The following is a 27,959-nucleotide window of genomic DNA, read 5'->3' as shown; positions in this document are numbered from 1 at the left end:
TTTTCCCTCCCCGCCACTCACACACCTGGATGGCTCTGTGTACAGTCAGAAAGCCAGTGCTCAGGGAATGCAAACTAATTATAGAAGCTTCCAGAACTGAACCTCACTAAGAAGGCACCTCTGCTGGTGGGATGGGGGTGTGGATGGGACCACTTCCATTCCAAAGCCACACGCAAGTTATTTTTGGAGCCCCTGCCTCTCGGATGCCCTCCGCCAGGGTGACTAATCCAGGGCTGACTCTCCTACAGGCAGCACTGGGCACTTCAAAGAACGCTGGGCTTGGGCTCCTGGACTGTGTTCTGAGTCCCAGCTCTGCCCTTCGGTGCTCATGTGGCTCTGTCACATCACCTATCTGTGCCTGTTTTCTCATCTGCAAAACCACACCAACCTCACAGGACTGTTGTAATGGCTGAGAGAGCACCCTGAAAATGCCTTTAAACTGTAATGTGCTGTACAAATGTAAGGAAGGACCAGTGTGCCAGTACAGGAACCCCTGGAGCATAATTCTTCCAAATGCTTGGCAGGGAAAGGGAATTACCTGAGGGAGAGGATGGCACTGGCCACCTGAGCCACCTCCTGCTCTGTGACTGCGGCGCTGCTGAGAACTGCTCGAATCTGCTCAATCTTACTCTTCGCATCTAGGATCCGGGAGGCCAGGCCACGGTCCTCCAGCCTTGGCCCTGACCACAGGCTGGTTGTGGCATTGCGGAGGCTACCAAGGCGCAGGGCCTGCTCCCGCAGGTCCGCATCATAGGTCTGGAAGCAAGGGTGGCAGGCCACACACACCGGGTAGCGGTTGCAGTAGCCTCGCTGGCACTGGTCACAGCGGGGCCCGGTCAGGCCAGGGCGGCAGAGGCAGCGGCCCGATGCCTTGTCGCAGCCCGGGCCCTCTGTTCCCCGGAAATCACAGTCACAGGCTAGGGCCAAGAAAAATGACAGTCAGAGACAGGGGTCAGGGAGACAGAAGCAGCTGTCAGGGAGAGCCCTGAAGAGGAGGTCTGACCTGAGGCTCTTTCTACATGACTTAGAATAACAGAAGTCACAGCCAGAATAAAAACCATGGTAACAGCTGCAGTGAAAGCAAACACTTACTTAGCACCTACCATGTGCCAGGCACCACTTAAAGTCACACACACACATTAACTCATTTGATCTTCACACCACTCTGGGAATTAGCACTCTTGTTTCCCCGCTTTTTCTATATGAGGCACCTGAGGGACAGAGAGGTTAAGTACAGCATGCCTCTTCCTCAAAGGAGGAAACCGAGTCTAAAGACGGGAAGCAGCTCCCTCAAAGTCACTCAGTGAGGCAGGGGCAGAGTTGGGACCAGAATCTGGTCTGCACACTCCAAGGCCTGTGCTCCTGTGGTAACATCAAACTGACTCCCTGGGAAACGACACCCTTTCCCCTTCAGGACTCACTTCCTCCATCTGTGAAGAGGGAAGAAACAGCCTCCCCTCCTTGCTGCTGCCCTGGAGATGGCTTCTGGGAAATGCTCTCTCTCTCTCAGGGAAGTGGGAAGCAAAGCAACTGGCATGTCATGGGGACGCAGGAACAGCAGGGCATAGGCCTGCCTCAGGGGCTTGGAGGCCATGCCAACAGGCCGGAGTGAGTGCACTCACAGGGCTGCCCAGGCCCACACCACGTGCATCAGTACAGGATGTCCTGCCCTGCTACAGACCTACACGCCCCCACCATGTGCCCACTCGCATGCTCGGCCCCCACAGCCTCAGCGTCCCCCAGGCTTTGAGCATGCACCTCGGCATCCTGTGGCCGCGTCTCCATAGGTCCGGTCTGGACACTGGCGGATGGCTGCAGCGCTGCACGTCAGGCCACCAAAGCCTTCCCGACAGGGGCACTGCCCTGTGAACTGCGTGGGGAGAGCACCGTCAGTGGACCCTGCCTCACAGCCTCTGCCTTACCCTGGTGTTAGGGACTGTGTCCTAGATTCCTGGTCCACAGGTAGAATCCAGGGCTCATGGCCACCTCCAGAGCTGCTGTGCCCACAAAACAAGGGCTCCCACTCAGAGATGAGCCTTGAAGTCAAGGCCCAGCATAGGCCCTTCAGAAGGTGTGGTGCATATGGTATTACTGACAGCCAAGAGCCACAGAGGGAGGGACATCTGGTGACTTCCCCAAATGAGAATGGGGACAGAAGATGCCCAGTCTGACAGGGGAGAGGCCTAGAAGGGCAGCATGGAGGGGCAGCAGAGAGGCTGGTGCTCAGGACCCCTCTCCCACTGAGGGGCCCCCGGACCACCCTCACTTCGTACCTGGTTGCACTGTGGGCTGAGGGAGTTGTGCGGGTCGCAGGCACATGGTTCACAGCCCTGGCCACTGGCCAGCTTCCAGTGGTAGGGAGCACACTGGTCACATTTGGGACCCACCACGTTGGGCAGACAAAGGCAGTGCCCACTCTCCTCGTCACACGGCATGTCCCTCCGGGACCCCAAGATGTTGCAGTCACAACCTGCAGGAGGAGAGCCGCTGAGCTCAGGCAGATGCTCCATGAAAAACTCACCCCCAGAGGACACACATCCAGGGAGGGGCCCCACCTGGGAAGAGAACTGGGCAGGGCCCTTCCCTGCAGATGACATGGCTGACTCACAGGACCCCTGCGCTGTCCCACCAGTTCCAGCCACCTGGCAGCTCAGCCGCCTGCCTGCCCACCCTCCATCTGGCTGACTCAGTCCCACCTTCCAACTCGGACCTGTGCTGCCACCTGCTGGAGGCCAGTGGCACAGCAGCTGGCGCTGGGTAAGAGGGCAAGAAGTCTGGACTCCTGGCAAAGGCCTGGGCACACCCCCTCTGTCTACCCTGCAGTGGGATTTCCTCTGAAGAGAGCACAGTGAGCAGGGCAAGCCGTGGGTCTGGTGGCCTCATGCAGCCCACCCCACATCATGCTGGGCCAAACCCCCTACTCACGGTGGCAGCCCTGTGGGTTGGCGTAGGTGAGTCCCGTGAAGCCCGGCTTGCATAGGTCACAGCGCTCTCCCTGCACATGCTCCTTGCACACACACTGCCCGGTCACTGGGTCACAGGGAGCCCCTGGCACTGCCCCATCCGGATCACACTCGCAGGCTGAAAGACAACAGCAGCCACCGCAGTAGGAACAAAGAAAAGTAGAGTTCAGAGCAGATTCCAGGAGCCAGGCTGCCTGGTTCAAATCCTTGTTCCACCACTGGATTTCAATTTCACAGCCTTAGTCAAGTTACTTAATCCCTCTGTGCCTCAATTTCCTTGTCTGTAAAATAAAAATAATGATACAGCCTTCATAGGCTTCTTATGAGAAATAAATGAGTAAATGGCTGGGCGCGGTGGTTCATGCCTGTAATCCCAGCACTTTGGGAGGCCAAGGCAGGTGAATTACCTGAAGTCAGGAGTTTGAGACCAACCTGACCAACATGGTGAAACCCTGTCTCTACTAAAAATACAAAATCAGCCAGGCACGGTGGCGCATGCCTGTAATCCCAGCTACCAGGAGGCTGAGGCAGAAGAATCACTTGAACCTGGGAGGCGGAGGTTGCAGTGAGTTGAGATGGCGCCATTGCACTCCAGCCTGGGCAACAAGAGCGAAACTCCATCTCCATAAAAAAAAAAAAAAAAGAGAGAGAGAGAGAGAAAGAAATGAGTAAACATAAAGCAGGGGGAGCATATTTGGCACATGCTAAGTACTATAGAAGGGGTTTTGTTGTCATTACTTACTGAGCAACTACTCTGTGCCAACCACTGAACTGGGAGCTCTCACATGTTGCCTCATGTAATCTTCATTGATAATCCTGGAGATTATTATTCTCATTGTACAGAGGAGGAAACCGAGGCTCAGATATGTCAAATAACTTAAGTTCTCATTACAAGTTCATGCAAAAAACAGGGATCAAACTCAGTTCTGTCTCACTCTTCCCAGAAACAAACATCAACAGAAAGTGACTCAGCTTTCCCCAACCCCCACTCCCTGACTTCTTTCAGACCTTTCAAAATGTAAGACCCCTTCATCCAGAAAGTCTTTTCTGACTAAACCTGCCCGAATCCGATTGCTTCAGTCCAGGCAGCCCTCTCCTATATGAAGTCGCTGGCTCTTGTGGGCATGTTAAGCTGCTTCTGCCTGTTGCCTCCCATTACATTCACAAACACTCCCTGAGCATCAGTGATTTTCCAGTCAGTGTGCTAGGGCTAGAGGTTGTGAGAAATAATCCTTACCATGGAGGAGTTCTCAATGTTGGGAGAAATAGATAATTAAATCACAAACCTCATTACAACATGGTAAAGGCGATCATATACATATGGAAAAGGTGCTTTCATCCCTCTTCTTCAGGTGTGTATAGTTTATATTGCCAAACAGTGTGTGTGTTCCCTGATGGCAGAAACTGTATCTTATGTTTACTTTTTTCTTCCCTATGCCCCAAATAAAGCCCATCTCTTGATTGATTGTCTGATTGATGGTCCAGAGAGGTTAAGTGACTTGCTAAGTAATACTCAGCTAAATTAAAATAATCTCCCACAAATCCTGACTCACAGCCACGTTTTCATGCTCCCTGAGGGCCTTGGTGTACCCAGGAACACGTACTCTGTTGTACCCAGAGGAGATGGGGAGTAACAGACAAATGACACTCTGGGTCTCCGGAGCCTCTACTCACGGATGCAGGTCTCCTGAATGGAAACTCCCGGGCGCCGGTTCCGGAAATAGTGCAGCTGACACCGCTCACAGTTCTTGCCTTCGGTGTGGTCCCGGCAATTGTCACACACACCTCCATATGCCCCCTGGCTGGCGGCAAACACAGCGGGGTCAAAGTGACATGTCTCTGAGTGCCCATTGCAGTCGCACCCTGGAAAAAGAGAGTCCCAGGGCTGACATCTGACCCACACCTTTGCTATCTACAGAGCATGCTCCACAAAAGCTCATTGGCATCTGTAACAATTCTGCAAGATGATCAAGGCAGGGAAGTGGGGAAACTGAGGCCAAGGGAGGTTGGTATAACTTATTTAAGGTTACATGACCAATAAAAAAGCAGAGGAGAATAAGAACTCAGCCTTCCTGATTCCTACTGTTGGAATAAACCCAAGAACAGTGGCCATGTTGGGCCAAAGAAAGAGCCCTTTGAATGCTCTATGCCCAACCATCCCACTGCCAACACTGCTGTCCTCCTGGGTCACTGCCTGTCTCCGGGATGAGAATCTCTGTCTTCCTCATTTATGTAAACAAAGGCCCTGATTCTAGGGAGCCATTTGAAGTAGGAAAAATGACAATAGAAAAACCAGATATGTCCTAAACAGGGAAAAGCAACTGGAGAGGCCAGAAGAAGCAGGATCTGGGGATACCATGAAAGTCACATGGAATCAGAAGCATCGGCCAAGTCATGGTCCCTCCAGGCCTGGCTGAGGAGGAGGCAGGGGACAGTGGGAGGATGTCACCCAAATACTGTCTCCATCCTCACAGAGCCAGGAGAGCTTGAATTGTAACGATGCAATTCAGTTTAGATTTACATAAGAAAGACTGGATCCCCCTGCATCCCAGGTGAGATCATTGAGTCCTAGAGGGGCCAGCACTCGACCCAGACCCTACAGGGTAGGGGTGATCCAAAGCTCCTACTTTGGCATTCATGGGCGTCCTGGCCCTCTGCAGGTCTCCAGGGCTGGTTGTTGTAGAAGGGTGCACAGCGTTCACAATTTGGGCCGGCAGTGTTGTGCTGGCAGACACAGACATCGTGGACCTGGGAGGGGGACCATCAGCCATCAGGAGTAATCAACAAAGAAGGGCCCCAGGGACGGACCTGCCCGCTCCCCTCTGACCCTCTGTGCACCACTCAGGATCTGGCTCAGATCCCAACCCTTCCAGGACGCTTCCTCTGAATGCTGCAGACTTCACCCAGCTCCTGTGAAACTGTCTGCCATTGTTCTGCACATATGAGCACACGTGTGTGTGTACGTGTGTGTGCCCGCACTGCTCCCCTGGTGAGGTTTTTGCAAGCTTGCTGCTTGCACTTGGACACCTCCTTGACACCCAGTCAGAGGCAGCGCTTGGAAGGTGCTCAGACACCCTTGGCAAACTGTGGGATCCAGAAGCTGGTGGGGCCCTCTGGAGATTTCTATTCCAACAATATATGACTACAGTTGTTTGGCTAATGGAACTATTGTGATGAACTGTCACTAGACTCATTAAGGGATAAAAATAGAACAGCTATTGTGTGCTAATTGCCTTCCAAATTAAGCCCAACACCTTCAGCTTGGCATTCAAGGACCTGTATCATGTTAGCTGCATTCTCAGCTCCCATGCCCTGCTGACAGCATAGCAAGCTGAACTTCTAGCTGCTCCCTCTGCAAGCCCTACTTTCTTTTTTTTTTTTTTTTTTGAAATAGAGTCTCGCTCTGTCACCCAGGCTGGAGTGCAGTGGCGCAATCTCGGCTCACTGCAAGCTCCGCCTCCCGGGTTCACGCCATTCTCCTGCCTCAGCCTCTCTGAGTAGCTGGGACTACAGGTGCCCGCCACCACGCCCAGCTAATTTTTTGTATTTTTTAGTAGAGACGGGTTTTCACCGTGGTCTCGATCTCCTGACCTCGTGATCCACCCATCTCGGCCTCCCAAAGTGCTGGGATTACAAGCGTGAGCCACTGCGCCCGGCCTTGCAAGCCCTACTTTCTCCACCTTTTGGCCTTTAGCAATGGTTTTTCTTCTGCCTAGAATTCTCTTCTCTCTGTATTCATTCACAAAATCCTCCCAGCTAGGCTCCAGCTAGAATGGCACCTCTCTCATAAGGCCTCCCTGGTCCCTCTAATTCCATAGATCTCAACGCTGGCTGTACCTCAGTGTCACCTGAGGAGCATTTTTTAAAATGCCAAGGTCCAGACCCAATTCTGTCGGAATCGCAGGGATGAGGCCCAGGCAGTGGCACCTTTTAAAAGTGCTGATTCCACTGCACGGCCAGATTTGAGGACCATCAGGGCTGGGTGGCTCCCTCCTACCTCGTCATGTCATAGCATGTTGTATTCCTGCCGTATCACTCAGCCTCGGGTTCTAGGAGTATGTCTCATGGGCCCTGACAGATGACACACTCCCTGAGCTGGCCTCCCTCTGCACACCTCTGCAGCCTGGGGCAGAAGTTGGCCCAGAAGTGGAAAGAAGAATGCCAGCTGAGGCTTGTGCCACCTCTATTTCCTGCCCAGGCCATCTTACATGATTTTCTCCTGTCCCCCATCACTAGGACAGCTGTCACGCTCCCATGTTGGGTCCCTCTGCTTCTTTGCTCAAGGTTCTCTCTTCTCTACCTGTTGTTCTCAAGTTTGGTTTCACAGCAAAATCCCTTGGGAGGGGAGGGCTTGTTAAACTGGAACTTCTCAACTCTCATCCCTGCTGAAGCCAATCCACCTGGTCTAGGGTAGACTTAGCATCTGTACTAAACATTGGTCTCCCACCCTGCCCCATATCTCACCACTAGATGAGACTTTAAAATCCCTAAACCAGTGGCTCTCAGACCTGGCAGTACATTCGAGTCACCTGGGAGCTTTAAAAACCAATCATAAAATTAGAATATCGTAGGGTGGAGGGCTGGGCAACATTTTTAGCTCTCAGTGAAATTATAATGCATAACGAGGGTTGAGAATCATTGCTTTAAACTCCCTCCCAATTTCCACACTTATGTAAATGAAATGAAAATCATCTCAAATTAGGAAGCAGATCTAAAGAAGTACTAAACGATTCTGATTTTTGGAACAAAAACCACTTAGATTTTTTGTTGTTGCTGCTGAAGTATTAAATACCCAAGTCTTAGATTTACTGCCCTTCCTGCTTTACAGGAGCCCCAAGAATGTCTGTAGTCTGCCCTGGTCCTGCCCCCTTCCTCTCCCCTTCCCACCCTAGGCTATTACCTGCACAGCGGTGGAGGGGCCTGCAGAGGCCCCAGGCTTGGGTGCGCAGCGATCAGCATGGCCGTGACAGAAGCAGCTCCCCTGCAGACGGAGCTGGGACACAGCATAGTAGGCGCTGGGAGGGTGGTAGCCCCTTTGGGGCACAGGGGCCAGCCTGGTGAAATTGACTCTCAAGTTTGTGATCTCCCCCAGCTCTGAGAGGGCCAAACAGCAAGGAGGGAGGGGTTGGAGAATGGAAAATAAAGGAAGTTAGAGGCACATAGAGTCTCCTTCATATGTGATACCATGGGTCATCCTCTCCAGACCTCAAACATCCCATAGCATCCCACAGACAATATCCCTATGGGGCAAGCAGGGCAAGTATTAAATCCCCAACCACGTTGACAAAAACATGAAAGACCAGGAAATTTCCATGACCTGGGCTCCAACTGTTTCCTTTCCCACCCATAGTTCCATGGACAAGAGGAGTAGCCACACTGACCTTGAATTTTTTGACTTTGAGTTGCTGGAATCCCAGATGCTAAATCCATAAGGTTAAGTTGGACCTACAGAGGGAAGGGAAAGAGAAGCACTGAAGAAGAGACAAATAGTGTGCCCTGAGTTCAGAAGAAACTTTCCTTTCCATTATATGCCTCACACTTGAAGTCCTTGTTACCTGGAACCTGAGACAGACCATGGCTATGAGGCTTGTCATCTGCTATGGGAGAGAAAGATGATCACTGGGCCCTAAATATGTGTGTGTGTGTGTGTGTGTGTGTGTGTGTGTGTGTGTACCCACCCACCCCCCAATTGAAAATATAAGTATCCTAAGAATTTCCTGAGTTTCCTGGGTCAAAAAGTATGGTAAGATAGATCATCTACTTATGAGGGTTTAGGAGATACTAATTTTCTGATGACTCAGGATGAGTGAGAAATCTAAAACCCAAGGATGCATGAATGTAGGTGACCACAGCACTCCGGACAATCCCAATTTCAACTATGCTTTTGATTTATTAAAAAAAAAAAATAAAACCCACTCATCATCTACATATCTCAGGAAGAGTTTTCACATCAGCCCTCCACAAGTTAGGAAAAAGTCCTGCGTTCTTATCTGGTGTGTGAAGAATGTGGTTAATATAGATTTGGGTAAGGGTATAACCAAGGAGGAACTGCTAAACCCAAAGGAAGAGTTGCATGGCCTGCATAGAGGGCCCCACTCTGAGCGTTGGTCCACATGAGAGCAGCTCTGAGGGCTCACCAGGGAAAGGAGAAGAGAAACTACAGCCTCCTCTGCCAGGGAATGGAGAAAAGCAGTTATGAAAGAATTTGACCCACGTTGGGAGGACTTAGGGAGAAACATTCTGAGTGTTTCTTCAGGCAGGTTCTTATTTCTAGCTCAGGGTTTAAGCTCAGGAGAATTTGGGCTCTGGGTTATACCAGACTTCCCTCCAAGGGCTAAGACTGGGTTAGATGGATAGATTAAACTGAAAATGTTTATTTTTGCATTAAACCCTACCAAGGTGAAATGAAATTTGTGTAATTTGCTAACTTGCATCTAACTAGCCATCCCAAAGTCCTCACACAAAAGTAGGGTCAATTTCATCTTCCCACTAGAGGGATGAGCCAATGAGTCACAGGGGAGGGGGCTGTGGAAGAGGGCAGGGGTGAGTGAGAAAGCAGGGGTGAGTTATGTGGTGGCCCCAAGCTTTTGCTGAAATATCCCTCCTCAGCAAAGAGGATAAGCAGCAAATGTTTTGAGGGTGGCCGCAGGGGTCATTACTGGGGGGAAATTCAGGAAAGTCAGTAAGGGGAGCTGGTGAGGGTGTTTCCGTCCCTTCTCAAGAGTCCGTGTGGCTGTGTGAACAGTGGGACATCAGGGACTTCTCCCCAGGCCTACTTTTCAGGATTCCCTCTACCTACCTTCCCCCCATTTAGGCGTGCATTAGGCCTCTGGGGAAGGGACTGGCACCGAACATCCTGCCAGCTCTGAGGCCGACCCTGGCGGACCCGAGGGAAGGTGGAGGTGCAGTCGGCAGCCAGGTACTGGTACACTCGCCAGGTCTTACCGAAGTCTGAGGAGCGCTCAATCAGCATGCCGGCGGGCATTGGCCCCTGCGGAGACAGGGGCAGTGTGCAGAGGGGAGGCGCTGGGGCTGTGCCCCATGGAGACACAAAGCAGAGAGACAGGCTCCTCCAGTGAACTGGGGAGAAAGGGGGCCCAGCGGGAGCAAGTGGGCTCAGGAGCATTCAGGTCCAAGCCTCCTGGCATACCACAGGCCACAGAAGTTTCTCCCAGGATCTGCCTTCCAGGAGTGATCCCTAGCCAGGCTTCCAGGCTAGACATTCCCCTGCTCCTACATTTCCCACAGTTGACCATTTTTTATTCTCTCTCTATCTCTCTCTCTCTCTCCCTCTCTCTGTCTGCCTCTCTCCTGGAACTCATGTCCAGCCTCCTCTGTCCTGGCCCTCCAAACCACGTTCCCCACTCACCAGAGAGCTCTTCCTGGGTGATTATCTGATCTGTGAGAGCTTCAATCAGTCTGCATTGATCTCATGATATAATCTGAGCACCTTAGCATGACATATGGAGTCCCTGCTCCCTCCTACAAAATGATTCCATCCATTTTGGGTGGCTTTAAATGTGGTCTTTATGCTGACAGCTCCCAGCTTGAACAACTTCCTGGAACTGCATGTGTATAAACTCAGCCTCCAAAGCAGATACTGAACCAGGCCCAGGCCTGTCTCTCCAGCTTCAGGGTCCCCTCCTGCCTGATCTCCCTAGTAAGTTTCATCTGATTTCCCCTCTCCCCACGTTCACTCTTGCTCAGTCATATCTTCTGGTTTTGTTTGTTTGTTTTGAGACAGAGCCTCACTCCGTCACTCAGGCTGGAGTGCAGTGGTACAATCTCGACTCACTGCAACCTCCACCTCCCAGGTTCCAGCGATTCTCATGTCTCAGCCTCCTAAGTAGCTGGAATTATAGGCGCACACCACCATGCCCTGCTAATTTTTGTATTTTTAGTAGAAATGGGGTTTCACCATGTTGGCCAGGCTGGTCTTGAACTCTTGACCTCAAGTGATCCACCCGCCTCGGCCTCCCAAAGTGCTGAGATTACAGGTGTGAGCCACCGCACCCAGCTAATCATATTTTTAGCAGAGACAGGGTTTTGCCGTGTTGGCCAGGCTGGTCATCTTCTTAAAACATAAAATAGGCCTTGTCAATCCTCTGCTAAAAATCCTCCAATACTATTCTGGAACGAAATCTGAACTTCTGAACATGAGTGAAGAGGTCCCAGGCTCCCTGGGCCCTGCCTCCTCTCAGGCCACCTCCTCTCTTCAAGCCCTAAACCAAGCTCAGTCCCTCCTCAGAGCCTTTGTCCAGTCTTTCTGCTTGGAATGCTCCTCCCACTGGTGGGTTCCCTCTCATCTTTTGTTCTCAGCTTAAAGGTCATTTCCTGGTACAGATCTTTTGATACCTGACTGAAGTGCATCCTCCTGCTCGCGTCCGGCCCACCCCACCCTGCCCCATTATTTTCTATTTCAGCATCTTGTTTCCTTCAGAAATGTCACCACGATTTCCAATTATTTACTTGTTGGTTTCTTGCTTTTTATTGTTTTCCTGTGAGACCAGGATTTCTCAACCATTCTCACTGTTAAAATATTGATTTGGAGAAATCTTAGTCCTAGGAGCTGTCCTGTGCACTGCAGCCTGGTAAACAGCATCCCTGACTTCTACCCACCAGTTATCATTACATACCCATAGTTATGACAACCAAAAATGTCTCCAGAAATTGTCAGATATCCCCTGGGGGAGAGGGGAGGGCAAAATAGTGCCCCTGGTTGAGACTCAGTAAACCAGGCTGTAGCCCCTACTGTCTGTGGTTCACAGGTGGACCCCCAACACCTAGCACATCAGTGTTTAGCACATATTTGTTGAACGAATGGTGAATCTTCAGTCTGCTCCCCTCCCCCTGGGTATAGCTGGAAACTCATCTCGCAGCAGTCTTCAGCCCTCCACATCCCCGCCTCTTGCCACCAAGCACATTTTACCCTCCAGACCCTGTGTGCATTCCCTTGCCCCCAACCCCAATCATATACCTCACCTTCTTGCCGCCTGCCTCCCGGCCTTTGTGCTTACGGTTCTGTTTTCTTGGAATAAACATTGCCCTTCACCGGGCCATTACTGGTCTATGAAAGTTCATCTTCCCCTGGGTGCACTCCCTACAAGCCCTCCCAAGATAGACCACGCGAGAGCCCCGTTCTGGGCTCCCAGCACCCCTTCTTACCAACATCAGAGCACACATTGCACTCTCTCACTACTGACTTCCCCAGCTATGGTGAAAGCAGCTTTGATTTAGTTGTATTCATCTTTATATCCCTAATATCCGACACCAAGCCTAACGTGTAATCAGTGTTCAATAAGTGCTCACAAATAATTGACAAATAAATGAGCAGGTGAGTGATGATAAAGTGAGGAGACTATTTAACACTGTCCATCAAATGAATATGCTGCCCTTCAAAGTTGCCAACTTTAGTGACTGGGCATTTATTCAAACAATGCTGGCATTTCTCAAAATATTTTTGACCTTTAGATGGGGCGAGGCTCTTACAGCCAACTTCTTCAGTCATGTAAGAAATTAGGTCCTATTACTTTTTATTCCAAGCTCATTTTAACTCCTAAAAATTATATCTCCCTTCCTAATCATTTAATCTTATTAACCAAATTTGATCATTGAATATCTGACTATTTCTGTAGAAAGAATAAAACCAAATCATCTCTGAAAAGAAAAAATTGACCTATGGCAATTAAATGAAAATGTTTCATCCAAAAGAAGTATCTAGAAGGCTATTCTAAAGGCAGAATCTGAAAGTGCTTTGAGAAGTAATGGCGCTGAATGAGTAGATTGCCCACCAAGAGAGCTGCTCCAAAGGAGTATCCATCAGTTAGTTGGATAGGCAAGTTCTTGGCTGCTTGTTAAACTCAATCTAATATGCAAAGTTATTAAAACAGAGTATACCAAGAATACACAACTGTACAACAAGCAACCGGGCCTAGTAGTATTGGTACTTGGCAGAGCTGAATTAATTAGATGGGTCGAGGGTGGAGAATGAGACAGGAAGAGGATATGCAACCACTGCACGGCCAAGACAGGGAGCCCGGAGGTGCCACTTTTTGCCCAGGAGCGAGTCCTCTGCTGTCACCATGATATAGGCTCATGGTGAGTGTTGCCCCAGCCCAGAGAGACAAGGACACTGTGCTCCTCCATGGCTCCACGTCCACATGGCCCAGGAGCCCCTCTCCTATTGACTGCCACCCCCAGGAGGCATACCTGGAACTCCATCATGACTTCCTGAAGCTGGAATCTCCTGTCCAGGTCCAGCTGCAGAGAGACAGGGTTCACATCTGGAAAGACAAAAAGTAGAAACTGTCAGCCAGAGACTGTCCACTTCCCCAGCCCTGAAGGAAGCCCTGGACTAAACTAGCTCTAGGAAGTCAGAAACTCTCTAACCTTGATTTTCCAAACTCCCTCTTGGAGAGGAGTGGGGAGTGGTATGTTTCTGCTTATGTTATCTATTCAAGATCCTATCTGTTTTTGGCTAAGTTTCCTTCCCACCATCACCGGATGTCTTCAATACTTTGGAGGGCTCCAACTTGTCTGTTCCACACAGACTTTTTCCCAAAGCTTAATTCTGCAAGCCCACCCACTGAGACTGAGTGGAGGGAAATAAAGACATTCCCCTCTCCTCACACCCTTTCTTTCACCTCCAATAAATTCTTCTACCATAACATCCAACAGACCCCAAATATGAGGCAGAAAGGTTCTTCTTGTCAATCACCCATGTCACACCTCCATAAGAAATGCCTGGGAAACCCAAAGGGTTATAGGGCACATGCCATCCACCTCATCCTGTGGAGGCTATACAGTTTGAGTTCCCATAGATGGCAAATGCTCACCATTCTGTGACTGCCACCAGCGCATGGGGCCAGAGGATGAAGCCACATTCTCTACTCGGTGACTGTAGTAGTTGTGAGGCTGCCTGGAGTCACACTTGCAGCATTTCATCTGCCACTGTGGGAGAGGGAGATAGCAGACACTCAGAGGTGGGGTCCTGATAGAATTCCCCCTTGCGTCCTGAGATCCCAGCATATCTCCTCTGTGGAAATCCTGCCCTTATGAATTACTAATTTTATTAATACACTTGAAGGATTAATCTCTTAAAACAGGGCTATTGGTCATCTTTTAATTGGTCATCTTTTAATTCCTTCATGCCCCTCCTAACACATAGCAAGTGAATAGTGAATAGATGTGTGAATGGAGAAGAGGTACAAGGTGGGAAAAAATACTTGAGTATATGATATTGCCTTGCAGAGAAACTTGAGAAAAGTGCCAAGGCCAAAAAAAAAAAAAAAGGGCGGGGGAAGAAATTCACATTAATTGAGCATCTACTACATACTAGGCACAGGCTGGAAAGTTTTATAGCTGACCTCATTCAATCCTTGGCAGCCTGGGAAATTCTGGGGTTTTAAGGATCAGAGAGAGGGGACTCCAAAAGAGGACAAGGAAATGTGGAGTTACAGTCCTAGCTCTGTCACCTCTACTTCCTAGGCTTAACTTTCTCCTCCATAAATTAAGTGGGGATTGAGCTAGAGCTTTTCATTTACCCAACAAATGCTTATTTAGCATATACTATGTGCCAGACTCTACTCTGGGCTCTGGAGTTATAATAGGGAACAAAACAAAGGTCCTGCCCTCAGGGAGCCAAAATTCTAGTGACATTCAAATGATCTCTAAGGCCTTCCAGCAGTGACATCTGGGGCTTGAGGAGCTTTCTCAGGTTCGGTATTCCCTACCTACAGGAGAGCAACCGGCCTCACTGGGGAGGTCCCCAGTAAGCTGGCCTATGCTTATCTCTTGGAATGAGTCAGGAGCCAGAACTGAACCCCATAGGTTTCATGGCAGAGTAAGGATCACTAAGAAAAAGAGCATGGCCAGAGAGGCGACATATCCCTTGTTCTTTTAGCTTGTGCCTATGTGCATACATATACACATACACACACACGCACACGCGTGCACATGCACACACGCATGCGCACGCACACACACACACACAGATAACATGACCTTTTCCCAGCTCCCCCATATAACACACATAAAATCTGTTTTCTCTGAGTAGCCGTGATCCCAAACCCTGTGCGCAGCTTAAACCATACTGTCCAGAGGGCTCCGGATTTACCCACAAATAGATGCAAGGCTTGGACAAGAACCTCCTGGACCTGCGGGTCCTTCTGGGTAGGGAAATCTGTCCCTCCACACACCCTGTACCGCTGCTTTCCTCTAAGCCTCCACTCACCAGAACAAAGAACCGACCCAAAGAGTCTGAGTGGATATGTGGGGCCTATGCCTTGAGTGATAGAACCTCCCTGCCCAACACCCATCTTCCCTCTCCAAAGCCGGCACAGCCCGCAACAGGAGAGAGCAAAGAGGGGAGCCAGGTGTCTTGGTTCCCTGGGCCTCTGCTTCCCACTCCACTTTCCAGCTCTCACCCAGTCTGCAAATGAAGAGAACTACCTCCCTTCCTAGTGCTTGGAGGTGCCGTTGGCATGTCCAAAAATGCTTTATTAAACATTCATTCTTTGGGTGTTTAAGGCTCAAATAACAGCTGGCACATAAGCCCTTTATAAAGTAGTACCCATTGGTGGGGTGTGGTGGCTCACGCCTGTAATCCCAGCACTTTGGGAGGCCAAGGTGGGCAGATCACGAGGTCAGGAGTTCGAGACCAGCCTGGGCAATATGGTGAAACCCTGTCTCTACTAAAAATACAAAAATTAGCTGGGCATGGTGGCAGGCCTGTAGTCCCAGCTACTCGGTAGGCTGAGGCAAGAGAATCGCTTGAACCTGGGAGGCAGAGGTTGCAGTGAGCCGAGATCGTGTCACTGCACTCCAGCCTAGGCGACAGAGCGAGACTCTGTCTCAAAAAAAAAAAAAAAGTAATAAAATAAAATAAAGTAGCACCCATTGCCCCACCTCCCACCACTCACTGTGCATTCCCTTGCCCTGTTATATTTTTTCATAGTACATATCTCCACTTGACACATTGTATATTTACTATTTATTTATTTGTATATTGTCTGCCTCCCTCTTCTAGAATGTATACTCCATGAGGGCAAGAATTTGCATTCCTTCACTGCTGTATTCCCAGTGCTTAGAAAAATACCTAGCACATAATAGGCCCTCACTAAATACTTCTTGAATAAATGAATAGCAAATTTTCAGTAAAGGCAATAGCATTATTATTAGGCACTCCCTTCCTGCACTCAGGGAGTTTGAAAGGAGGGGTGGGAGAGTGAGTAGGTAATAAAGCATCAGTAGTAAGTGATGGAGTACAACCATGTGCAGAGGAGTCCTTGGTAGTTTCAATGCAATAACCTACTTAAATCTCACAATAACCCTACATGGTAAGTAGTATTAGCCCCATTTACAGAGGAGAATGCTGAGGCACAAAGAGGCAACACGACTTTGCTATTGACTGATCTCCAACGTCAGCATCAGAAAGGGTCCGTCTCCTCTCTCTTTCTCCCTTCTTTCATCCTCTCACTTCCACTCGAAACTAGCTGAGTGGCAAAGATGTGGGGAAGTATGCTAAAGGGTAGCAGGCTCTGTCTCATGCAGCGAGCCTCAAGAAGGGCTTGGTCTGACCTTGAAGCTTATCACAGGGAAGGCTAAGGCAGAGAGAGCTCTTTGGGAAGAAATGGGGCTTCTCCGGCTGACTCAGCTCAGTTACCACAGAAACTGGAGACCTGTCGCTGGCTGAAATACCTGAGCGCTTAAAATAATCCTTTCTGGGCAAGAGAAAGCCCTTGCTAGAGCCTGACTCCCCTCCAGACCCCTATTTTGGTCCCTGGCAGTTAGCATGCCCTTCTTTATACTCTTCCCAGCCTCTCAGGGACAAACTTTTCCACTCTCGTCCTCTGTCTGCACTCAGCACATGTCCTGAGGAGAGACAAGGGCCAGCTGCCTTCCGGCCGCCTGTCACCAGAGCTTTCTCCTCAGCTCTGCTGGGAGTTGGTCCAGCCCTTCCCTGGTCAAGAGAGTGCCAGAAACAAGGCTCTTTCTTTCCCTGGGCCATGGGACAAGGAGCTGGAGACTGCGGAAATGCCCTTGATACTCCCAAACGACAGGATATTATGTAACTATTAAAAACACTGTTTACAGAAAAAATTTTAATTGCATGGAGAAATGATTATATTATGTTTTATGAAAAAAAGGTGGGCATACACTTGCATATACATTATAATCTCAAATATATGTGTGTGTGTGAATATATATATGTATATACTTCCATTTAAAGGAATGTAAAGTATTTGGAAGGAAATACACCAATATATTAAGTGAAAACATGAAATTGCTGATATTCACCCATTTTGACCCACAAAAATGGCAACTGAATACAGTTCAACCTGATATCTCTTGGTAGTGGAATCATAGATAACTTTTTTCCTTCTCTGTTATTTTTTATTATGTTTAAGCTTTTTTGTTTGTTTGTTTTTTGAGACAGGGTCTCACTCTCTCACCCAGACTCTAGAGTGCAGTGCCGCTATCTCTGCTCACTGCAACCCTCTGCCTCCCAGGCTCAAGCGATTCTCCCGCCTCAGCCTCCCGAGTAGCTAGGATTACAGGAACATGCCACTATGCCCAGCTAATTTTTGTATTTTTAGTAGAGATGGGATTTCACCATGTTGGCCAGGCTGGTCTCAAACTCCTGACCTCAAATGATCCACCCACCCCAGCCTCCCAAAGTGCTGAGATTACAGGTGTGAGCCACTTGCACCCAGCTTGTTTAAACTTTTATACCTTGGATACATATTAACTTTTATATTCAGGAGAGCAAATAGTATTATAAAACAAAACCAACTAAAAATGGCCAGGGTTTATTGCCCTGCTCCTCCCTCAGGCTTCATGGGGATAATCTGGGGCACCCATGCCTTCTTCTCCTTCTGTCCACATGTGCAGGCACTGATGGCGGGATCAGATGGCATCATAGGCTTACAAACTATGTGCTGCTTATCACAGTAACATAGCCAAAGGAGGAATTTACCTCAATCCTCGGAGACAAGCTAAGCCAACAGGCGAGACAGGTATTTTAAGTAGCTCTGCCTGTCAACGAGCTAGCAGGACAGAAGCCTGAAATGGAGCAGTTTATGGCAGAAGCCCACATGAAGACAAGCTGCTAATTTATCCTTTCCCTCTGGGCCTCAGTTTCCCTTTCTGCTTTATTCTTGTATGCTTATATGTAGGGTGCACACATTTGTAAGCATCGGGTGCATGTGTGATTCTCAGTGTGAGGCGCTTCCTCTCTCATATGTGATGTGCCCCCATCTCTCCCAGCGATGGCAGCTCTCTGCTGCAGCTGCCTCCCTCTCTGGGGTCATTTGACTGGCATTCTCCTGGCTGCATTACCTCAGAGACACAGTACTATTATCAATTCAGCCTGTCAGGCCTCCAGCCAGTTTGGCTCCTGCTTGCTCTCCAGCTGGAAAGGCTAGGCCTTCTCCCTTATCCTAGAGCTTTCTAGAAGCTCAGCAGTCTGGCTGGAAGATGAACCCTCACAGAGAGTCAGGGGAGGGCAAAGGAGCAAGAGGGCAAGAGCCAGCAGGGGCCTGAATCATGGTGGAGATGGGTGGAAAAGGAGGGCACACACAAGTAAAAACTCTGAGCCTTTGCAAAATACAGAGCTAATTCTGGGAGAAAATAGGAAAACAGGCTCTGATTATGCATGGCCCAGCTCCCTCCCATGAGGAAGCCAGAGGGCTGTCTGAGTTCATCTAAGAAGCTACGGTCGGGTCATGGCCACCAGCCAGGGCCAAAAGCAAAAAAAAAAAAAAAAAAAAAAAAAAAATCTAGCTGCCTTCAAGAAAATACATTTCCTCCACTTCCACATGCTTATTGGTGAAATGCAAGGGTTGAATGAGATAATAAAGTTCCATCTTGTTCTAACATGCTATTAGAATTCTTCCCTGCTCTAGCACATCAGCCCAGAAGTTAAAGTCACTCTCAGCAAGTAGACAAAGAAAGCAAGAGAAAAACAAGACATGCACCAGATGCTATCCTGGATAAACACTTTTTCCAGCAATATGGACAGGGAGAAGGGGATCCTCGAGGCCTATGGTCAGCCAGGCCTCCATTAGAACCCACTGCAGTTCAAAAGCCTCAGCATTTCTATGTCAATGCATATTGGCAATGAAGATCAAAAGTCAGCACCTACTGCAGGCGCTGGGTGGGAGGACAGCTGTATGTGAGATACTTTCAACTTCGTCTTTTTCCTTATCACGAAGTGAAATTTTGACCAAAGCCTTAACTCAGTACAGCTGTTATTTCTATCCTAACTAAATTCAGAAATCACTCTCTGAAGCTGATTATAGAGATGATATATGCTACACACTCAAAAATTACACTGCACCAGCCTCACTCCTGAGCAGTGTACATATATTATCTTACTCCATCCTTCCAAAATCTCTGAGGTAGCTATACTACATTTACAAATGGTAGGTATCCCCATTTTGCAAATTAGGAAAGTGATAAGTTAAGAAATGTGTCCAAGCCCATAAAGTTAGCAAGGGATGAAGCACAGATTCTTGTCCCACCTGTCTGACTCCAAAACTACCTGTGCTGTTTTTTTTTTTTTTTTTTTTTTTTTTTCCCCTCCCTAGCATACTGGTGCTGTTCTGATTCAAGGAACATAACAATCACTTGGCAACCACTGACAATTTCAGAGTTGGTTTTCAGGAAACTCCCTTCTTCTTCTTCACTCCACCCTGCTGGAAAGGCAACCTCAACTCCAGCACAGACATCTCCAGAAAGAGGGATGTCCCGTGGTCCTGAGTGCAGAAAGTTGGCTAGTGTGCCGGGGACCTCTACAGATCCTGCCAGTGGCAATGGCTACAGCCCCTCATAGGGCCACACAGGTAGGGGGTAGGCCAGGAAAAGAAGCAAGGTAGGTCTGCAAGATAGTTCCCAGAGGCTTCCGCAGGCCTGGACCCCAGAAGCAATGGAGTGAGAAGCCAGGCTGGCAAAGCTGTGAGGCCATCCAGGTTTGTCTTCGGGCCTTCCCATTTCACATTTCTCCTCTCTGCTTTTAACCCCACGAGCCCTACTCCTTAGCCCATAACAATTAGGACCCAAGAATCTCACATTCCACCAACCCAAGTTTTTTCTCTCTGATAGCAATTTTTCCCTACAATGTCCCTTTCCATTTTCTTCTATACCCTCAAAACAAGACTCATTCTGGGTCTCGTGGGTCCCTTTGCAAAAGTCACATCTAAGTTTCTGATAAACATACTCTTGCTGAGGGATGAATGGTAGGTCATAGATTGATATGGTGCTTTTCTCAAGGTTGTCTGTGTTTTAAATAAGGAACTCAGTAATGCTTCATCCAAAACAGTAAACTCCCAATGTAGAGCTCTGGAAACTTTAGACCTGCTTAGAGCTTCTGGGAACCAAAAAAGCAGATATTTTGGGACGGGGGCAGTGGCTCACACCTATAATCCCAGAACTTTGGGAGGCCAAGGTGGGCGGATCGCTTGAGGTCAGGAGTTCAAGACCCGCCTGGCCAACATGGTGAAACCCTGTCTCTACTGAAAATACAAAACTTAACCGGGCATGGTGGCACATGTCTGTAATCCCAGCTACTTGGGAAGCTGAGGCAGGAGAATCACTTGAACGTAGGAAGTGGAGGTTGCAGTGAGCCGAGATCATGCCACTGTACTCCAGCCTGGGTGACAGAGCAAGACTCCGTCTCCCAAAAAAAAAAAAAAAAAAAAGCAGATATTTTGGTCAGAGGCAGACTCAAAATCCCTTGTGGGTTGAGTACAGGGATCATAGTACGTATACGAACACATCCTCTGCCTACGCATTAGCCTTTCTGAAAATCAAGAAAACAGACAACTGTCAAACAAAGAAAGGCAGTGGTCGTTGGAGTGTGTGTGTCAGCGGGGAGGGGGATAAGGGTGCACATACATGCATGTGCGCCTGCGCTTATTAGAGAGGAGGGACTTCCAACTGGCTACTGTTCCTCAGCTTGTTTCCAAGAGATAAAAATGACAGCTGTTTGGCTTACATAGATAATTAACCTGAGGAATGCGCTGTGTAAGACTGTTATTAAGGCAGCTGGGCAATTAAGTTTTTCCCCAGAAAGGGAGGGAATGGGGGATAAATAAAGCACTTAGGGGAGCAGACACAACACTGGAGGAGACATTGTCGGGAGCAGAAATCAGGGATGGAAAGCTTTCCGGCAAATCCGCTGGTTCTTGAGGAATGTGTGCCATCCGGGAAATGACCAAAGGGCATGGTGCAGCCCCTGCCTTCACACGCCCTGAGAGAGAACAGTGGACTCTCAGGGTCACACACAGCCCATCTGTCTCTGAGAAGCAAGCTGAGTGGCCAGAGCTGAATAAACGGCAAAGGTTGACTAACCCAACTCCTTCACTTCACACGTGGAAAAATGGTGGTTTGGAGAAGAGCCCTGACTTTCACAAGGTCACATCCCTGTTATCAGTGTCAGAATCAGAACCAGAATGAGGGAGTTTTCACCCCCAGTCTGGGGTGACTTCACTAACCATGACCGCCTGTGGATTCTTCAACAGCTCACTCTAAGTCAGATTGGCACCGATCACCTTGGGAGGCACAGAGGAGGGCAGCCCAGGGATGGGTGGATTTTAGTGAGGTACGCGAATGCATGTCTTGATCAGGGAAGAAATGCTCAGGAGTGTGATTCACAGATGGGGCAGCCTCTGCATGTGGATGCAGCCACCAGGAGGCAGGCAGGAGAGAAGGGTTGGATAGAACAGTTTGCATCTGCCAGGCACCATGCTGGTGGTCACTTTACACATTCTTTTATAGAGTGCTCATGACAACCACTGAAGCCCATTTTTCAAATGAGGCCCACGGATAGCACAGAAGTAAATGAGGGCGGGGAAGCATCACAGAATCACAGACATTTTCATCCACACCTTGAGACTGAGGGAATAATAGTGCAGTGAGTTTTCCTAGAATCCATCTAGGAGCTGGAAGAAAGAAAGCAAGAGGCCAGGGTGATGGGACTACAGTTTCAGGCCGTTTTGGCAAAGAACAGCCTTGTCCCAACCACAGACAGTTAATGGGTCATCAAAGCAGATGAGCCCAGAAGGGCAAAGTTGGGGAGGCAGAGAAGATGCCATAAGGCAAAGCTGGCCAAGACCTATGTCCATTGCAAGGGTTGCAACATGGACCCGGAATTTACAGAAGCAAGCCCTTGAGACCAGTGGGATTCAGCAACTGAGACAGAATTGGGTAGAGGAGGACATGCAAACAGGCTAAGACTGGTCCACAAAAAGGAAGCCATGCTTGGAGGCAGGGAACTAGGAGAGACAATTCTGGAACTAAAAGGAGTCTCCACTGCTCCTATAACTCCATTCTGCTGAGTCGGCCTCTGTTAGTTGGCTGGAACTGGGGTTGGGGAGTGGAGTGAGCAAGGCGGAAATGTCCAGGGGTCATAAATCTCCACCCCATTGTCCTTGCATTCATGTCACATCAGTAGGATGTGGCACAAAAGAATGATCTGGTCCTGGGCTTAGGGCTCGCTATGTCATCCCTGCATGGAGATAGAACAGAGGCACTAGCCAGAGGCCTTGGCCTCATGGAGGTGTATCTGTGGGAGTGGGAACTAGTAGAGAGTGGTGAGAGGGGTGATAGGGAAGGGTGAAGGGAGAGGCAGTAGGAATACAGCATTGCATTTGGCCAGCCTCATTTCTGGCTGTGGCTGTCCAGTACACCCCCTATCTCTAACTACTCAGAAAACTCAAAACACAATGTGTTTCTCTCGGAAGTCTAAGATCCCAGCACACACCCAAACCCTCCCAATAGCTCACAGGGAAAACAAGAGCCACTTCATGGGGTGTTATAAGAATTATTTGAGATAATTTATATAAAACTCTTAATATGATGCCGAGGACACTTTTATTATATGCTTAATGAATTATAGTAGCCAATAGTATCATTTAATAACAAAATAAACTTAAAAACTGAAATTAGAACTCAGCAGAATTAAAACCTTAATTTCTAATTCTTATCATGCAGTCACCAGTGCACCCAGAGAGAGTTCAGGGTATATCTGTCCAGAGAATGAAAAGGGAGTCTCTATGCCTTTAGTATCTATCTTCATTGCTGAAACCCATGGCTTCTGTGAAGGGTAGGCATGTAGTAGTGAGGGAAAGAGAAATGAAACAAGACAGAGAGGTGGAAGATGGGGGAGAGATGCTGATTGTCAGCAGTCGGCTCATTGCCAAAGAATGTTAGGGAAAAGGAGGGACCCTAAAGACCACCTCATCTAATACTCACTTACAGAAAAGGACAGCGAGGCTTAGACAGGGGTAATCTCTTGCCCAAGGTCACACCTCAAGTCAGTGGCAGACCTGAAATTACACACTACACTAAAGATACTCCCTGCCATCCTCTATTCTTTCCAAAAGGCTAGATAAATTTATTCCCCCTTAGAAAAAAAAGAAGAAACAGCCAGTGCTTCTCAGCTTTCACAGCAGAAAAATAGCTGAGATTTATCCATCCCCAGGATTGCAAAAGTCTAGACTTCTGTTTTATAAGCACCCTGTTTTGCTCTCAAGGGGCTACTCAGGAGCAGAGAAGACAGTTGGCTTCCTGGGGCATCAGAGAGGCAGAGGGCAGGCCAGTGTGAAACCAAAAGCCCCAGGCCTGGAGGAGGAGAGACTTTTCAGACAGGACTGGAATCAAAGGTACATCCCAATATAGGTGTCTTTGACCTCTCGTTGCCCCCCCTCCCAAAATGCAAGTCAGCCTGAGAAAGGAAATTGGCAGAGGTCTCCCTGAAATTTTTAGATATGGGCTCATAATTTGGAGGTTATGGGTGGAGGGAACAGCCAAAATCACACTGTTGCCTAAAAAAAAAAAAATTTTTTTAATTTTTATTTTTTTAAAAATTCAATACTCAATACTGCCAGGTCCCCTGATGCTCATGGAGTAATCTAGACCCACAGGGAGTCCTGGCTAGGACTGGCCATCTTACCCAACCCTGTCAAATGGGCTTCCCCACATCCAAGTGGGTGAGATGCAAAAACCACAGCCATCTCTGCTCAGTGATTCCAGTCATTTCCCTATACCATCTGTGACTAAAATAGCCAAGAGAACACAGGGACTAGAAGGGCAGTGAGGCCCAGAGGCCATATCAGATACCACCTTCCACAGCCCAGAAGACAAGAGCAGCCTGGAAAGGGGACAGATAACCCCGGTCTCTTTCCCCAAAAGGCTGCAGCAACTCGGGACAAATCACTCCCTTATCCATTCCCTTGTTCAAGCAAAATGGCCAAATGAGGCAGCTGGTAGACAAGAAAACACTGAGTGATTTCAACTTTGGTAAAGAAAGATTTCACCCTGTTGAGGGCAAACAAAAAGAAAACCAAAATTCCTACAAAAAAAGACCCAGAGACAAATTAGAAGAAAAATACAACAGCTGTTTGTAAAAGCCATGCCTAACAGGCAATGTTAGTCATAGCTCAAAGCATCGTGTTTCTGGATTTGATCCAACTTACATCTGAGCCTCTGACCCTGCTGGGTAAGCTCAAGTCACTTCCTCATCTATCTCACTGACCATGGCACAGCTCAGTTCCTGCCATGGCAAGAACACAGTTCGGCCCACACATCCCAGCACCAAATAACACATGAGGCTCCGTACACCTAAAGGGCCAGTGTTTGGCCTCTTTGCCTATTCCCAAGACTTGAAAGACTATCCTGCCCGTGCCCAAGGACTGAGAAAAGACTCCGTGTCATCTCAGAGAGATAAGAGAGAAATGAGCTATTTAGTTAATTCTGAGTACATTTCCTCTTGCCCAACCAACAGGTAAATTCCTTAGAGGCAAGGATCTGGCCTTATACTTTTACTGCACTCCCCAGTCCACGTAGTGCACAGGGCTTGGCCTACACCAAGTACATTCTAAGTATTCAGTGGACAAATGGCAGCTCACACACCCCTCCCATCCCGCCTTCCTCTAGTCCTGGGAAGTAGGGCCTACCTCGCCATACTGGGTGCAGTAGGTCTCAGGCTTGGTCAGTCCACAGGTAGATGAAGCTCGGAGAAACCGGGTCCTCCCAACAAGCAGGTCCCCGACAGGTGGATAGCAGGCCCCACGGGAGCAGTCTTGCTGGGCATGCAGGAGGCCAGGCAAGGCTGAAATCACAGGAATGCGTGATGGTGCAGTCCAGAAAGAGAGGGACCTTGCAGGCCACCCCAGTATCTTTCAGGGAAGCTGACATTAGCAAGATTATATCCTCTCCCTCACTCAAGCTTCCACTCGCTGCTGGTGGTAATAATTGCAGTATTGATACTGTTATCTTTTGAAAGTTGATTTCATATTCTAGAACTCAAAACTTGAAAAGGAGAAGAGGAGAAACACTGGCAACCAAAAACCATAGATGACCCTAAAATATGGCTTTTAGAACCAGACTGGAGACATAGACTCGGCCATCATGACAAGGTCTGCAGCTCTTTCCACCTGCATCGTGGCCTCTGTCAGTAGCCCAGAGGAGGGCTGACTGCTGAGCCATTGGCGGAACATTAAGAAAGGCCTGCATTCATTCTGTTCCTTTATCTTCAAAGCTGCCCCAGCCACACTTTGTGAGTGCCCAGCTACAATTCACTGGAAAACAGGAACTTAAGCCACAGTGGCTCTGGAACCAGCTTGAGAAAGGATGGGAAACTGTGGAGAGCACTCAGGAAACCACAAACCACCCTCGGATAAGAATAAGAAGACATTTGGGAGCCTTTCCAGAGTGGCAGAGAATCGTCTCCCCAAAGGCCTAAAGGAATGGAGAAATCTCACAGGTGTCCCCAGTAGACAAGTATTCCCAACTGAAGGGACTACAGGTGGCAGGTGATGCCCACACTTTGGTAAGCTCTCCTCCTCCCTGTGGCTGTCGCCTCCCTGCCATATAACAGGGCCTGGAAGGATAGGAAGGGGTACTTACCAAAAGACAAGAGGAAGAGTGGTGTCATCTTCGGCCAATGGGGTGATCCCCAGAGAGGACCTTACCTAGGACACAGCAAAGCAACCTGGGTACAATAGTGCAAACCCCTAGAGCACAGAAGCCCTTTTTCTTTTCTGTTTTGAGACTCAAGTTTTTTTCAGAAGTCTTTACCTAGGGTCCTGATCTAGGACACTTGGAGCAGCAGATACATTTGTAGCTTGGAAAATGCTGGAGCTCTAGACCCTTGTCTCAAGTGGCATGAGACTCACAGGGTGCCCTGGGAAAATCCCATCCCTTCCCAGACTCCAGCTTCCTCCTCTAAAATGGATGGGAAGGAGTGTGGACCCTGCCCTACCCCACACAGCCATAAGGACAACGTGGGGAGCAGGAAAAGGCTGGACCCTTTGCAGGAGAAAAGCTGTAGGAAGTGCCAAGACCTAGTTCCTGCCCCGAAAGAGAGGGCTGGCTTTTCTCAGGGCCTAGACCAGCAGCCTCAACCCAGCCCCGCCCAAAGTGAATGAGTCAGAGTGGCTGACAGCCTGGAGGCAAGCCTTCTCCTGTCATGGGCATGGCCTCCAGTACCATTCAGGGCCACTTTGAGTTTGAGGCTTTGTGCCCACAATTCTGGGATGCGACAGGGAGAGATGTATGGCTGTCTTTAACAAGTGAGTGAGGATTTCTTCTGAAAGAGAAGCAACCCAAAATGTCTTCAATGATGGGCTGGGGCTCGACAAGAGGGGTGGGGCTGGGAGGCCACAAAGCAGGGATTCTGAAGGAGGCTGGGGAAGGATGCTCGAAAGCCACTGTGGGGTCCCAGAGGCAGGCCTGCCTTGTGGAAACATGCCCCACCCTTGCTCATGCAGTGACCCCCTCTGCCTTGAATTGGATGTTCACTCTGTTCCAATGACAGCCACAAACTCTTGGCTGGGGTGGAGGGCTGGGGGCTTGGCAAGGCAGGGGCAGGGTGGGGAACTGAGGACATTCCTGGCATCTTTAAATTATAGATCCTAATGCTTCAAAATCATTCCTTCCAATCCTTCTCCTAAGAGTCATGGGCCCAGGGAGGGAACATGTGACCTGAGGTTCCACAGCTAACAATGGCCTAAGAGAGACCCATCTTCTGACTTTCATCCAGTGCTTTCTCAGCTTTCCTGCCCCCGACTGAAAATCCCCCTGGAAGTAGGCATTCTGAGCCAGGCCAGCCCACCCTTTTCACTTCTCTTTTATGCTCAACCCCGAATCTGAACCTGCTTTCTTCTAAGCCACTGAGGTGCTTATCAAATGTGAAAAAGAAATCAAAACTGTAGCAGACATTTTAATCTAGCTCACCTGAGTGAGCTCCCAGGAAGAGGAATAAATCAGGCCCTGCAACCAGGCCCCAGGCATCCAGAGATACAGTCCTCCTCCCACATCTGGCCCGCACCAGGCAGGTAAAGACAGGTAACATACCTTGCTGTGTGTTCTGCCGTTCTTTCTCCAGATCGCTTGAAAGCTCCTCTTGAATGTGGGGGTCTCCCCTCCTGGCTCCAGGTTTTTAAACAACAGCCTCACCTCTGGAGACTCCCTGGCTGGGTGTAGCCCCACCGCAGGGCGGGTCTCAGGAATCTAGCAGCCGTCACACCCATCTGTCGTCACTGCACCCCCACCTCCCAGGACGGGACTGGGCAAGTGGGTCGGTCGGTCGGTCAGTTCCAGAGGCCTTGCAGTGAGCTCCACAATGCCCGCCTGCCTGTGGGGGCTGCAAGGGGCACCACAAACAGAAAACACCAGGCACACGTAAGTGATCATCAGAGACCAGGATTCATAGGGTGGGGAAGGGCCCTTGCATTTGTGCCAGGCAACGAGCTCAGCATTTTCCCAAGGCCAGCAGGGGTCAGCTTCTTCTTGTGACCTGGACCACCCCAGACAGAAGATCAGGCAGAGAACACAAAGATTAGGGCTTATATAGAGAGTTAAAGCCCCAGATATGTCACTGGGCTGGAAGGTGAGAAGACTCAAACATCCAGGACCCTGGAAAGCACCATTCCCCTTCCCAGTGAAAAAAAAAATGAAAAATCCCAGCTTCTTAGGGAATTTGGAGGATCCTTA

The 27,959-nt window shown here is 49.1% G+C and overlaps 1 protein-coding gene across 1 annotated transcript in view; it reads right to left on the bottom strand.

Annotated features, from left to right (window-relative positions):
• LAMB3 (laminin subunit beta 3) overlaps positions 1-27,428 on the bottom strand; it is a 37,563-nt gene extending 10,135 nt beyond the window's left edge. The window contains exons 1-14 of the mRNA XM_030813070.1: positions 27,321-27,428; positions 25,872-25,936; positions 24,920-25,074; positions 13,799-13,913; positions 13,173-13,246; positions 9,763-9,954; positions 8,345-8,408; positions 7,864-8,057; positions 5,591-5,711; positions 4,638-4,826; positions 2,926-3,081; positions 2,274-2,470; positions 1,759-1,870; positions 539-917 (exon numbers count right to left, since the gene is read on the bottom strand). Of these exons, the coding sequence (XP_030668930.1) occupies positions 539-917; positions 1,759-1,870; positions 2,274-2,470; positions 2,926-3,081; positions 4,638-4,826; positions 5,591-5,711; positions 7,864-8,057; positions 8,345-8,408; positions 9,763-9,954; positions 13,173-13,246; positions 13,799-13,913; positions 24,920-25,074; positions 25,872-25,899 (1,976 nt within the window). The 5' untranslated portion in view covers positions 25,900-25,936; positions 27,321-27,428. The remainder of the gene's footprint in view (positions 1-538; positions 918-1,758; positions 1,871-2,273; positions 2,471-2,925; positions 3,082-4,637; positions 4,827-5,590; positions 5,712-7,863; positions 8,058-8,344; positions 8,409-9,762; positions 9,955-13,172; positions 13,247-13,798; positions 13,914-24,919; positions 25,075-25,871; positions 25,937-27,320) is intronic.
• Positions 27,429-27,959: the final 531 nt, after the last annotated feature.

The sequence above is a fragment of the Nomascus leucogenys genome, chromosome 5 (genome assembly GCF_006542625.1).
Source record: "Nomascus leucogenys isolate Asia chromosome 5, Asia_NLE_v1, whole genome shotgun sequence".
Taxonomy (NCBI): Eukaryota; Metazoa; Chordata; class Mammalia; order Primates; family Hylobatidae; genus Nomascus; species Nomascus leucogenys.
Note: the sequence above shows the minus strand (reverse complement) of the source record. Positions and strands in the feature narration are given on the sequence as shown.